The 14,738-nt window shown below is 39.1% G+C and overlaps 1 protein-coding gene across 1 annotated transcript; it reads left to right on the plus strand.

Moving 5' to 3' along the window:
* The first annotated feature begins 1,382 nt into the window (after nt 1-1,382).
* LOC119538195 (olfactory receptor 51I2-like) lies at nt 1,383-2,345 on the plus strand. Its single transcript, XM_037841002.1, has one exon. The coding sequence runs from the start codon at nt 1,383-1,385 to the stop codon at nt 2,343-2,345; it is 963 nt and encodes a 320-aa protein (XP_037696930.1).
* The last annotated feature ends 12,393 nt before the right edge of the window (nt 2,346-14,738 follow it).

Genomic DNA, 14,738 nt, shown 5'->3' on the forward strand with positions numbered 1-14,738 from the left:
ATTTGTAAAAAGGAGACCATAGACCATAATACCTACCCCGCATGGTTGTTTTGAAGCTGGGAGATACTATTTATGAACAAAAAAACAAAAGGTGAAGAATCTTAGTACCTGGTACAAAAGAGACATTCAGTAATTGATAAATTAGTAAATTAATTTGCTATATAAATTATATATATAAAATTAATATCAGACAGTGAAATTAGTGACATTAGTAAGAAAGGACCCCCAGCAGATTAAAAAAGCCTACATTTATGTCTTTGCTTCATGCTTTCAGTGATATCTGTGGAAATTCTAACTTTGGGAAGAGACCTCAAAGTCCTTGGCACTGCAGCTGCCCCCCTTTCAGTTATAACAATATACCTCAATGCTGAGCTTTTTACACAGAGGCACATCCCAAGGTAAATCAAGACATAAAGATAGGTGCTGTAAGAGGTAAAAAAAAATGTTTGACTGCTGTCTGAAAGGCTGTGGGGAATGTCAAGTGAATGGAGGAAGGTAGTGATTACTTCAGGGAAATTTGCAGCTTGGGTTACAGGGACATCCAGTAATCTAAGATGATATCCTGTAGCAATGACCCCAAATATTTGAGAGTTCTCAGTGTCTTGGTGAGGATCAATTGTTGGCCTCATTTGCCAAAACACTTTTATTATCTGTTCCCATGTTTAGCCTGGGACTTTATCATTATGGGGACTTCATTAAAACACAATGTCCTAGGACTTTTATTCCACCTCTCCATATCCAGAAAAAACCATCTTGAGTTTAGGAACTGGTTTGTTGGGATAAGTCTCTGTTTTCTTTCTTTGATAGAGTCAATAATTCTACTCCTTTCACCTTAGCCAAGATAATTCCCTTCTCTGTCCATCATGCAAGGAAATGACGAGAATCCAAAGAGATAATAAACTTGAAAGCACTTAGAGTCTCGCAAAATGCAATATCAATGGAAGTAAAATCATGATGATGATGATGATTATAGTGAGCATTTATAGAGTGCTTTACATTTTAGAAGAGTATTAAGAAACACCATCTCATATAATAAAGGCATTGAGTGGTAGAATGGAAATATTATAGAATTTATAGTTGTTTGGAAACATCTAAATTTTATACCCATCTCATTTATTTTCATTTATTTTCTGGTAACTGTGGAGAATTTAAACTAAACTTTCCCACACAGTCTGCATTTCTTTCAGGGACCTATGAGCTAATGTATGCAAATTCTCAGAAGGGTTAGTAATACAGATTCAGGGCTAAATAAATGGGAAATAGTTAATGGAAAAGCCTACACAGCAAAAATAAATGTCTCCCCTATACAAGTTTCCTGTGAGTCCTTCTCTGCCCAGATTGAACAGGTCACATCCTTCTGAGACCTCCTGTGCCCTCTGAGGATGCCCCCTGCCCAGGCCTATGCCAACACCTCCTTCTTCCAGCCACCTGCTTTCCTGATGATTGGCATCCCAGGGATGGAGGCCCTTCACGGCTGGATCTCCATCCCCTTCTCCTCCATGTACACTGTGGCCCTCACGGGAAACTGCCTGATCCTCCTGGCTGTGAGGAGGACGCCCAGCCTGCACCAGCCCATGTACTACTTCCTGTCCATGCTGGCCCTCACCGACGTGGGCCTCACCTTGTCCACACTGCCCACCACCCTGGCTGTGCTCTGGTTTGACCGCCGGCTTATCGGCTTCAACGCCTGCCTGGTCCAGATGTTCTTCCTGCACTCCTGCTCTGTGGTGGAGTCGTCAGTGCTCCTGGCCATGTCGTTTGACCACTTTGTGGCCATCTCCAACCCCCTGCGCTACGCTGCTGTCCTCACAAACAACGTCATCATCAGGATTGGGCTGGCCGTGGTGGCTCGTGCTATCCTGTCTGTCTTCCCAGTGCCCTTTCTGCTTAAACGTCTGAACTTCTGCCCTGACAAGATCCTCCTGTCTCATTCGTTCTGTTTCCATGCAGACGTCATGAAGCAGGCTTGTGCTGACATTACTATCAACATCCTTTATGGACTCTATGTGGCTCTGTCCACAGTGGGTGTAGACTCCCTGCTTATTGTCCTGTCCTATACGCTCATCCTTCATACAGTGATGGGGCTGGCCTCTCCCCGGGAGTGCCTCCGGACCCTCAACACCTGCATTTCTCATATCTTAGCTGTGCTGGTTTTCTACATCCCTGTAATAGGTGTGTCCATGATCCACCGTTTTGGGAGGCACCTGCCTCACATTGTACACGCTCTGGTTGCCTATGTGTACCTGGTGGTGCCTCCTGTGCTCAACCCCATCATCTACAGTGTCAAATCCAAGCCCATCAGGGAGGCCATGCTCAGGGTGCTGAAGAGGAGGGGCCACGGCTGATGAAACCAAGAAACCTCCGTTGGATCTGAAGGGGATATGTTGCCAAACAGTCATATCTTTTACCCAGCATGCCCTTATCTAGAACTCTGAGCTAGACACCTTGTCAAGAATATGACAAGCAATTGGATATCTTCAGATTGATGGGAGAACAACAGACTCCATTCCTTCATGTCCTCAATGACTTCAGATATTCTGTCCAGTGAAAGGTGTACAAGGACCTGTGCTCAGCACGGGAGATTCTAAAGTGAACTCTTCCCTCCGATGTAGGACAAACACCTGTAAATACAAAATTATAGTAAAGTGTAAGAAGGTTGTGTTAGTTACATACAAAAGGCTATAGGAATCCACAAGAGGGTTTACTGACCCTCCCAAGAAGAAATGAAAAACAAGTCAGATAAGAAGGAGACTGAGAGGTGAGTGAGAGTTTGTCTGGCAGAGAATAGGGATGGGAAGGGTAGGACATAAAAGCAAAAGTTTGGGTGGGGGGAAACCTGAGATGTAGAAGAATATGGTATTCTTGAGCAAAGGTAAGTAGGCAGGTGTGGCTCAGCATGTGTGTATTGGAGGGAGATGAGATAAAAACAGAAGGTTGCAACACTGTGGAGCCTTTCAGACCATTTAGAAATGTTACAGGAGTGTGCATAGGATTAACTGTGTATTAGGTCTTAGAAAGGCAAACGTGGAGGCATAGAAAAAGTAGGCAAGGAGATGATTTAGGAGGTTTTTCTAATAGCCTAGGAGAAGAGAATGGAGGCTAAAATTAAGTCAGTGTCATCAAGAATAGAGAAAAGTAAATGTTCGGTTTTTTAAATTATCACCATATTTCTCAATCTCTGTCCACTGAAAATGTACCAAAGCTATGACACCCACAGCAATGAGCAGAGCTAGCACCCACCTATGCATTAAGTTCTACTCCCCACCTCAAAGAACTTGGGATCCTTGAAGAAAATGACTAATTCCAAATAGGAATCAGGGAAAATATAAAGTGATATAGGAACATCTTGTGCCTGAAAGCAAGAAAAACACAAAGACAATAGAGGCATGAAAAAAGAAAATACACAGAAGTTGATTTGAAGGGGCTAATGCAGACCAAAAGTGAGACAACTTGAACATTAAATGTGTTATAACAAATTGATTTTTTCTTTTTTTCTTTTGAACTTCAACATATATACATAATAGTGAAAATTTTCAAAGTACAATTCAACAAGTAGTTAGAAAGCAAATTTCTAAGAATGTCATAGATCACAGTTCCACAACTTCAGCTATTTCCATTATTATAAAATATATCATACATACAAAAAGGTGTAACTTTTGATGTACAGCTCGACAAGCAGTTATATAGGTAATTTTAAAAATTGTTATGGATTACAGTTCCTCAGTCTCAGTCCTTTCTCTATTATGCAATATAAGGTATACACAGAAAGGTGAAGACTTTCAAAGCACAATTCAACAAGCAGCTATGAGCAAATTTCAAAGAATTTTATAGGTTACAGTTCCACCATGTCATCTACCTTCTTTCAGCTATTCTGACACCCCAGAATCAAAAACTATTTATATATATATTCATATAAAATTTCATATTCATAGACTTTTGTTAAATCATATCTTGTTTGTTGCTATCCCTTCCTCTCACTTAATTTCCTTCTCCATCTTCAGGGGTGTCTAGGTAGTGAGCACCCTAACTTGTTCATATTAAAAAGGGATGTCAACAATATAGGGAAGGAGGCTGCATCCAATTGTTGATCTGAAAGAGGCTGTTGCTTATGGGTTTTAGGATTTGTCTGGCATAGGATTACTTTGGTGGATTTAAGTTTCCGAGAGAGAAAACTTAGTGAGTGAATCTTTATAGAATCTCAGGTAGGGACCTAGGTATTTGGGGACTACCTCTAGTACAGGCATGGCATACTGTGATTTTTTAATTATGAGTTCATAGTGATACTCAAAAAGGAAAAAAGGAAAAGAACAAAAAAGAAAACTCTCACAGAAGAATGTTATCAATAAAGATAAAAGAATTGATTTAGAAAATCACATTTTTTGCTACTTTCAATGAAATAATTGTTTTAGACAAGGGTAATCCACAAATGTTTAAAAGACTTGTAAAACAGAATATTCATGCAACCTCAGAAGATCACCACACGGAGTGCTTACTAAAGACAAAAAAGAATATCTTTACAGTAAAGAGATTGACAATTACTACCTTAAGCAATCATCTAATTTGGCTTACACAATCATGGGATGACCTGAGCATATACGCCTGCTAATATGAGCAATAAGGGTGCAATATAACATATGTAGAATTCTTGCAAAAAATGTTTACCCTGAATCTAACCAAGTGGAAATAATCAGAAAAATCCAGAATATGGGAAGGAATACAGAGAAACTGGCCTAGGGTCTTTAAAAAACACAGTTATTAAAAACAAAACAAAACAAAACAAATATATATATATATATATATATATGTCAGCAGATTAAAAGAAATTAAACAGATGTAACAAACACAAGCATGAATTTTGATTTATTCATGAATTTTGATTTATTCATGAATTTTGATTTATTCAAACAAGCAAGAACTATAAAAGTCATTTTTAGGACAATAGTAGAAATTTGAATATATATTGTGTACCAGTTTGTGTATATTATGTCCCCCAGAAAAAAACATGTTCTTTGATGCAGTCTTGTGGGGGCAGAAGTATTAGTGTTAATGAAGATGGAAGCTTTGGATTAGGTTGTTTTCATGGAGATGTGACCCATGCAACTCCAGGTGATAACCCTGATTAGATAATTTTCATGGAGGTGTGGCCCTGCCCATTCAGCACGGGGCTTGACTAGTTTACTAGAGCCCTATATAAGAGCTCAGACAGAAGCAGCTTGCTGCTGCAACTTACAGAGACATTTTGAAGACAGCCATTGAAAGGAGAGTTTTGCTGATGCTTTGGAGGTTCTAGCCCAGTGTTTGCCCTGCAAAGCTGACAAAGAGACATTATGCAGAATGCAATTTTGAAACGTGACCTGGTAGCAAGCAGACGCCAGTGCCTTCCCTTCTAACAGAGGTTTTCCAGATGCCAATGGCCTTTCTCCAGTGTAGGTACCCTTTGTTGATGCCTTACCTTGGACACTTAATGGCCTTAAGACTGTAGCTTTGTAACCAAATAAACTCCTTCTATAAAAGCCAATCAATTTTTGGTATTTTGTGAAATGGCAGCATTAGCAAACCAGAACATATTGGAAATTGATTATTATTATTATTATTGTTTGATGAGCATAGTGTTCTTTGTTGTGAAGATGATATTGTGGTTATATAGGAGAATCTATTTTGGGGGCTTCAGGCTTAATATTTAGTTGTGAGGGATTATAAAATGAAGTGAATCAGAAAAAACAGTGAGGGGCTAGAAAGAGAAATCAAATTTGAAAAAAATGTTCTCTATCTAGGAGATTGGAATAAAAGTGTTTATTATAATATTCCTTAAAATTTTCATTAGATTTGATATTTATAAAAATCAAAAAGTATGAGTAGGGAAATGTATATATTTACATATACATGTACATAAATACTGGTATATTCATGCCCAGGGACCTCCTGTATTCCAAGAGACACTGGAGACTCTTTCTGATAGTTACTGAATAATGCCAGGGTAAGTTAATCCATTAGTGTTAGGAATGCAGTGTTAGAATGCAGATGAAGCAAAAAATTCTATTTCCTTTAGACCAGACTGTGATTTCCATTAAGACTGGAACTGAGACTCTGCCCTCTCCCACCCTAAGCCATGTCAGGAGTGTCAGCCGTGATCCCTGAATACCCTCTGCTTCCCTCCATGTAATGCTGTGAAATCCTTGAGACCATGTTTTAGTTAACCTTGTGTCCTCAATGCTTAACTTGGGCCTGGATCATAAAAGTTTACCACTCAGTAAATATTTTTGAAATTTAGAATGAATGAATGACAGTGAAAGAATGTAGCATAAAGTCTATGGAGCCTAGTGGTCCTCCCCCAGATTACCTCCAAATGTAGGCAACAGAAGGATGGACCCACAACTGCACAATCCCCAGCAGTGGGCTGGGCAGCTGTTGTAGCACCCCCCCCCTACTTTGTCCATTTTAATAGGCATATTCTTCTTCTTGCAGGATGAGATTTAGGTCCTGTTTTCTGTGTCTTGTTCCTTGATTTCCTCTGCTCTGGTCCTCAGCAACTTACCTCCCTTAGAGCACTTACATCATGCTATTGACATTATCCTTTGTATCCATAACCCATTCTAGTCCTTAGAGAGCAGCATTCAGTGTGAATTACTCAGTGGAGGGATTGGCCCAGAGGTGACTTCAGGGATGTTACTTGAACAAACCTATTCATGAATCATATTTAATGATGAAATAACCTGAAGTTTATTCATCCACTTATTCAACAACTAGTTACTAAGTTCACACCAAATTCAAGGCAATGGCAGCTATAGATATAGCCTTACATGGTGTGGAGCAAAGGGGTAACCTTTACTCAAAAAAGTCACCTGCTTTCTCAAGAATGATCTCCAGCTTCCACCATTGCCTGAGATTATATGACTACAGAAAAGACTCTAACATTCAGTTACACATCTTGTGACTCACCTCTCAAAATTCATTTTCTCTAGGATAGGTATGCTTTCATTTAGCAGTCATCCCAAAGAGGCACCCAGTCAAGCAGTTTTCTTATGGTATGGCGCTGAAATTGAGGAGAGGTGAGATTGAAACAGGATCCAGAGGCCACTGTTTAGAAACATAAATGTTCACTTAAGATGCTTCTGTAAAAATGGGGCAAGAAAGGAGGATCTAAGATGGTGGCATAGGGAGGAGTGGAAGACAGTTAGTCCCCCTGGAACTAATAAAAACCAGGAACAGCTAGGAAATAATCTGGAATAACTGCAGGGGGGACAAACGTGACTGTCCACTCACAATACACTAACCTGAATTGGGAGGAATGCCCAAGATCGCAGCATAAAATCTGTAAGTAAAAGCTGCGGATCCAAGCTGGGAGACCCCTCCCCCCACAACCTGAGCTGCAAAGCCTCCTGGTGTTAGAAGCTCTCTCCCAGCAAGTGAACATAGCTCAGCTGAGCTCCAACTGGGGTTTTAATTAGTGAGTGTGGACTGCTCACTATGAAATACAAATCCCCAACAAGCAGACAGAGGCTTTGGGTGACAACTGACCTTGGAGAGCTGGAGGGTCACCGCAGACTAGCCCTGAAGGGGACTTTCTGTCTCTGTTTTGGCTCAGTGGAGAAAGCCTCAGCCATTTTCAATTCCCACTGCTCTGAACCAGACAAGGGTGGAGTTAGCAGAGGCAGAGAGAGACCATTGAAATGTTAATGACCTCTCCCTAGGGTGTCTATCTTCTCTAAGAAGAAAGGGGTGAGGCCCAGTTCTACTACCTGCCTTCTATTCAGAACCAGACCCCAGAGCCTGGGGGAAACAGCCACAAGCCACACCTCCTTACACCAGTCTGGAGTTACCGATAGGTGCCACCTACTGGGCAGAAAAGCGCAGTGACCTGAGGCATCACAGGGTGTACTAATTTTCTAAGACACACCCTCAGGGAAACTGGATACTGAATATTTCTTCCTTCTGGGACCTGAGCCCATTCTGGTCTGGGAAAGTCTGATTGGGATGACCAAGGAAACTATGCCTAGACAACAGAAAACTAAAACCTACACTAAGAAAAATAAAGTTATGGCCCAGTCAAAGGAACAAACTTACACTTCAGCTGAGATACAGGAATTGAAACAACTAATAATAAGTCAATTCAAAAAGTTTAGAGAAGATATGGTGAAAGAGCCACACCATATAATGAAACACTGGGCTTACATAAGGTAGAAATTGAAAGTTTGAAAAACCAACTGGCAGAATCTATTGAAATGAAAGGCACAACACAAGAGATTAAAGACACAATGGAAACATACAACAGCAAATCTCAAGAGGCAGAAGAAAACACTCAGGAACTGGAGAAAAAGGCAACTGAAAGCCTAGACACAAAAGAACAGATAGAGAAGAGAATAGAAAAACACTAGCAACATCTCTAGGAACTTAAGGACAAAATGAAAAGCAAGAATGTACATGTCATTGGTGTCCCCAAAGGAGAAGAGAAGGGAAAAGGGGGCAGAAGCAATAATAGAGGAAATAATCAATGAAAATTTCCCATCTCCTATGAAAGACATAAGATTACATATCCAACAAGCGCAGCATACCCCAAACAGAACAGATATGAATAGGCCTATGCCAAGACACTTAATAATCAGATTATCAAACATAAAAGATAAAGAGAGAATCCTGAAAGCAGCAAGAGAAAAGCAATCCATCACATACAAAGGAAGTTTGATAAAACTGTGTGGATTTCTCAATAGAAACCATGGAGGCAAGAAGGAAGTGGGGTGATATATTTAAGTTACTGAAAGAGAAAAACCACCAACCAAGAATCCTATATCCAGCAAAACTATCCTTCAAATATTAGGGGGAGCTTAAAATATTCTCTGACAAACAGACAATGACAGAGTTTGTGAACAAGATACCTGCTCTACAGGAAACACTAAAGGAAACAATGCAGACAGAAAGGAAAAGACAGGAGTGAGAGGTTTGGAAAACAATTTGGAGAGATAGTAGCACAGCAATGTAAGTACACTGAACAAAGATGACTATGAATATGGTTGAAAGAGGAAGGCTGGGATCATGTGGGACACCAGAACAAAAGATCAATGATAAAGACTGGGGCTGTGTAACTCAGGGAAGCCTAGGGTGCTCAATGATTGTAATAAAAGATACAAATATGTTTTTACATGAGGTAGAACAAATGAATGTCTACATTTCAAGGTGTTAAAAATAGGGTGAGATTGGGGGAAATACAATCAATGCAAACTAGAGACTATAATTTATGGAAACATTGTATTATGCTTCCTTTAATATATCAAAGGCAATACACCAAAGCTAAATGCATATGGGGGGTGGGGAATAGGGGAAGGTATGGGACCTCTGGCATTAGTGACGTTGTCTGACTCTTTATTCTACTTTAGGTTAATGCTGTCTTTCCTTTTGTCACTTTCTAGTTATAAAATTTTGTTTTTTTTTTTTGTTTTGTTTTGTTTTCTCTATTTCACTTTTCTTTTTCTTTTCCCTCTCTGTCTTCTTTGACTCTTCCTCCATCTTTGTGGAAGAAATGGAAATGTCCTTATATAGATAGTGGTGATGGTGTTGAATACATAAATATGTGACTGTACAGGGAACCAATGATTGTTTATTTAGGATGGAATGTATGGTGTGTGAACAAAACCATCTTAAAAGAAATGGGCTGATGAAGAAACCTTGAGGGCACTATCTTGAGTGAAATAAGAGACACATAAAGGCAAATATTGCAGGGCCTCACTGATATGAACTAATTATAATATGTAAACTCAAAGACATGAAATATAAGCTACCAGGATATAGAATGAGGCTAAAGAATGTGGAGAGGTTGCTTCTTATGAGCAGAACATTCAACTAGGGTGAACTTAAATATTTGGGAATGGACAGGGGTGATGATTGCATGTTGTGAGAATAACAGTTCTGAAAGGTTATCTGAAGGTGGTGGAAAGGGTAAGCTCAGAGTCATGCATTTCACCAGAAGGAAAGTTGGAGGTTAAAAGATGGGAATGTATAAACAGTGAATCTTGTGGTGGACAATGTCCATGATTAACTGAACAAATATTAGAAATCCTTCTCATTAACTAGAACAAATGAATGACACTATAACTAGAAGTTAATAATAGAGAGGCATATAGGGAAAAATATATACCTATTGCAAACTATATACTACAGTTAGTAGTATTTTAACATTCTTTCATCAACAGTAACAAATACACTATACCAAAACTATAAATCAATAATGGAGGGGGGTATGATTAGGGGTATGGGAGGACCTGGGTTTCCTTTTTATGTCTTTATTTCTTGTCTGGAGTAATGAAAATATTCTAAAAATTGAAAAAAAATTGTGTGGAAGGATGCACAGCTCTATGATGGTACCATGGGCAATTGGTTGTACACTTTGGATCTTTGGATTGTTGTATGGTACATGAAAAATCTTAATAAAAATGTATATTAAAAAAAATGGGGCAAGATGGCAGAGTAGTGTGTGGAATTAGTTTCTCCTCTAGAGCAGCTGGTAAATAGCCAGGAACTCTATGGAACAGCCATTTCAGTGACTTTTGTGACTGATCACACATCATTCACAAATGTAGAATTGGTGAAAGGGCAGTGATTGCAGCAAAAACTAAGTTTTCCCAGCCAGGGGGCTGGTGCCTCTCCCCCCAAGGCACAGCAGACTCTTTTGGAGCTGGTTCCCCAAGGGAAAAAGAAAAAATCAGTGCTGGAAGCAAGGAGGTGGGCTTAACTCAGCCCTAATTGTAGAATTAATTAAATTCAGTCTGCTGAATAAAGCTCCAACCACAGATAAACCAGGACCAGGCATGAAAGGAGCTGGGAGGAATCCATCCTGCAGAGTGGAGGCAGAGCTGACAACAAGAACAAAAAAAATCAGAGACTTTTGGAGTTGGGGGAAAAGGCTGGGATCCAAGAAAAAGGGACACATAGAGATAGGTACCAATTTGGGCTCTGGCTTCCAGGCCCAGAGATCTGGGGCCCAGCTTTGAAAAAGTTTCCTCTCTCTCTCTCTCTGTCTCTTTCTGTCTCTCTGTCTCTCTGTCTCTCTGTCTCTGTCTCTCTCTCTCTCTCTTCTTTTCCTTTCTTGTTCTCAGACTCTATCTTTTTGCTTTCCAATAGCCCTTTGGAGCTTCTGCTGCAGCACTGTCCCAGGCAAGGGAAGAATTAAGAATTAAAGTTGTCTGAGAGTAACTATTTAGATGAAAGAGATAAAAGCCTAAAGGGCTTATTGGGGCTTGGAAAAGGCCTTGAAAAGGGATTGTTTTCTATTTTTTGAAATAACTATTCTAAGTAGCCCATTAGAGAAAGCCTCAGATGCTTGCAGTGGGTCACTGGACCCAGACAAGGGAGGATCTAAGAGAAACAATGCAATGAGTATAGTGAGGGAGAAGATTCTCTTAAGGGCATAACTTCTGCAAGAAAAGTGGGGGCAGGGCCCAGCTCAAGTTGAGGCCCTCCTTCAGAGAACTCAGAGCCCAGAGACTGGAAAACAGAACCCAGCTTGAGTCAGTCACACCCCTGGCAGAGACAAGGTCTACAATGTATTAAGGACACCTGAAACTCTTTACACTGGTGAGGAGCTACAGGCTGACAAGCACCACCTGCTGGACAGGATAGGAAAAGCATAGAGTCTAGAGGCTTCACAGAAGGGTCTGAAAACCTGGGGGGTCACATTATCAGAGAAACTCCATAACCTCCTCCTGAGACTTGGACCTGTCTGGCTGGGAAAATCTGATTGGGGATGATCATATCTGGGGAGACTGTCTCACAAAAAGGTTACATAGAGGCAGGGAAAGAACTAGAAAAACAAGAGGTGAAAATTCTGATCAACTAAACAGAAGTTATGCTAGGGGTCTAGAATAAGTTGAACTGAATGACAAAGGATAGAGAACAAAGCCAACTAACTAGAAAACTGTAGGTAAAAGAGTGAAAACAAGCTCCATAATAAACTAAACAAGAAAATCAGATGCCCAAACAGCAAAAATTATAAGCCATACTAGAAAATGCAAAAATATGGACCATCAAAAGGAACAAACACTTCAACTGAAATATAGGAATCAAAACAAATAACTAATAATCAAAACATCTCCTAAATCAATTCAAAAATCAAATCAATGAGATGAGGGAAGATATGGCAAAAGAGATGAAGGATATAAAGAAGATTGGGTGAACATGAGGATGAACTCAAAAGTTTGATAAAACAAATGGCTGAACTTATGGGTATGAGAAGCATGATAGAAGAGCTGAAAAACAGAATGCAGATTTACAACACCAGATTTGAAGGGGCAGAAGAAAGGATTAGTGAACTAGAGCACAAGACATCTGAAATCCTGAATACAAAGGAACAGATAGGGAAAATATGAGCAGGGTCTTAGGGAACAGAATGACACTGTGAAGCACACAAATATACATTGTGGTTGTCCCAGAAGAAGAGAAGGGAAAAGAGACAGAAAGAATAAGAGAAGAAATAATCACTGAAAATTTCCCAACTCTCATGAAAGACATAAAATTACAGATTCAAGAAGGGCAACACAACCCAAACAGAATACATCCCAATAAACCTACTCAAAGACACTTACTGATCACGTTGTTCAATGTCAAAGACAAAGAGAGAATTCTGAAAGCAGCAAGAGATAAGCAATCCATCACACATAAGGGAAACTTGATAAGACTGTACACAGATTTCTCTGCAGAAAGCAGAGAGATGAGAAGGCAGTGGTCTGATATATTTAAGATACTGAAAGAGAAAAACTGCCAACCAAGAATTTTATATTTGGCAAAACTGTCCTTGAAAAATGAAAAGAGATTAAAATATTTTCAGACAAAAAGACATTGAAAGAGTTTGTGACTAAGAGACTGTGCTACAAGGAATGCTAAAGGGAGTGCTACAGGATTATAGGAAAAAACAGGAGAGAGAGGTTTGGAGAAGAGTGTAGAAATCAAGACTATCAGGAAGGGTAAAAGGAGAGAGAGAAAAAAGTAAGATATGATGTATAAAATCCAAAAGATACAATAGTAAAAGAAAATACTACCCTTAATGTCATAACACTAAATATTAATAGATTAAACTTCCCAATAAAAAGACATAGACTTGCAGAATGGATTGCAAACAAGACCCATCTATATGCTATCTACAAGAAACTCACTTTAGACACAAGGACAAAAAAAGGCTGAAAGTGAAAGGTTAGAAAAGGTTATTTCACACAAGCAACAACCAGGAAAAAGTAGGAGGAGCTATATTAACATAAGACAAATTAGACTTCAAATGTAAAGCAATTAACAGAGACAGAGAACACTATATATTAATAAAAGGGGAAAATCATCACGAAAACATAACAATCATAAATATTTATGCACCGAGCCAGAGTGCTCCAATATACATGAGGCAAACACTTAACAACACTGTAGGGAGAAGTAAATACCTCTACAATAATAGCTGTGACTTCAATACACCACTGTCATCAATTGATAGGACATCTAGACAAAGGATCATAAGGAAATGAAGATGTTGATTTATATGATAAATGAACTAGACTTGACAGACATTTATAGAACACTACACTCCACAACAGCAGGATACATATTTTTCTCAAGTGCTCATGGATCATTCTCCAGGATAGACCACATGCTGGGTTACAAGGTAAGACCCAACAAAATTAAAAAAATTGATATTATACAAAACACCTTCTTGCATCATAATGGAATGAAGTTGGAAATCAATAACAGGCAGAAGGTCAGAAAACTCATGTATATATGGAGGTGAAGTAATACAGTTTTAGACAACCAGTGGGTAAAGGAAGAAATTACAAGACAACTTAGTAAATACCTCAAGGCAGTTGAAAATGAAGACACAACATATCAAAACTTCTGGAATGCAGCAAAGGTGGTGCTGACAGTGAAATTTATTATCCTAAATGCCTATATTGAAAGACAAGGAAGAGAAAAAGTTGAGGAGTTAACTGTTCATCTGGGGGAACTAGAGAAAGAAAGCAAACTAACCCCAAAGCAAACAGAAGGAAGGAAATAACAAAGATTAAAGCAGAAATAAGTGAAATTAAGAACAGGAAAACAATAGAGACAATCAACAAAACCAGAAGTTGGTTCTTGGAGAAAATCAATAAAATAGTTGGATCCTTAGCTAGACTAACAACAACAACAAAAGAGTGGATGCAAACAAATACAATCAGAAATGGGAACAGGGACATAACTACTGACCCAACAGAAATAAAGGAGATAACGAGAGGACACTATGAGCAACTGTATCATAATAAACTAGACAACTTACACGAAATGGACAACTTCCTAGAAAAGCATGAACAACCAACAGTGACCCGAGAAGAAATAGATGACCTCAACAAACCAATTGCAAGTAAAGAGAATGAGTCTGTCATCAAACTCCCCCCAAAAAAGAAAGCCCAGGACCAGATGACTTAACATGAGAATTCTACCATGCATTCAAGAAAGAATTAGGACTAATCCTGCTCAAATTCTTCAAAAAAATTGAAGAGGAGGAAAGCTCGCTAACTCATTCTATAAAGTCAACATTACCTTAATACCAAAGTCAGAAAATGTACTACAAAAAAAGAAAATTATAGAGCAATTTCTTTAATGAATATAGCTGCAAAATCCTCAATAAAGTACTTGCAAATCAAATGCCGCAGCACATTAAAATAATTATACACCATGACCAAGTGGGATTTTTTCCAGGTATGCAAGGCTGCTTCAACACAAGAAAATCAATTAAT

The sequence above is a fragment of the Choloepus didactylus genome, chromosome 6, assembly GCF_015220235.1.
Source record: "Choloepus didactylus isolate mChoDid1 chromosome 6, mChoDid1.pri, whole genome shotgun sequence".
Taxonomy (NCBI): domain Eukaryota; kingdom Metazoa; phylum Chordata; class Mammalia; order Pilosa; family Megalonychidae; genus Choloepus; species Choloepus didactylus.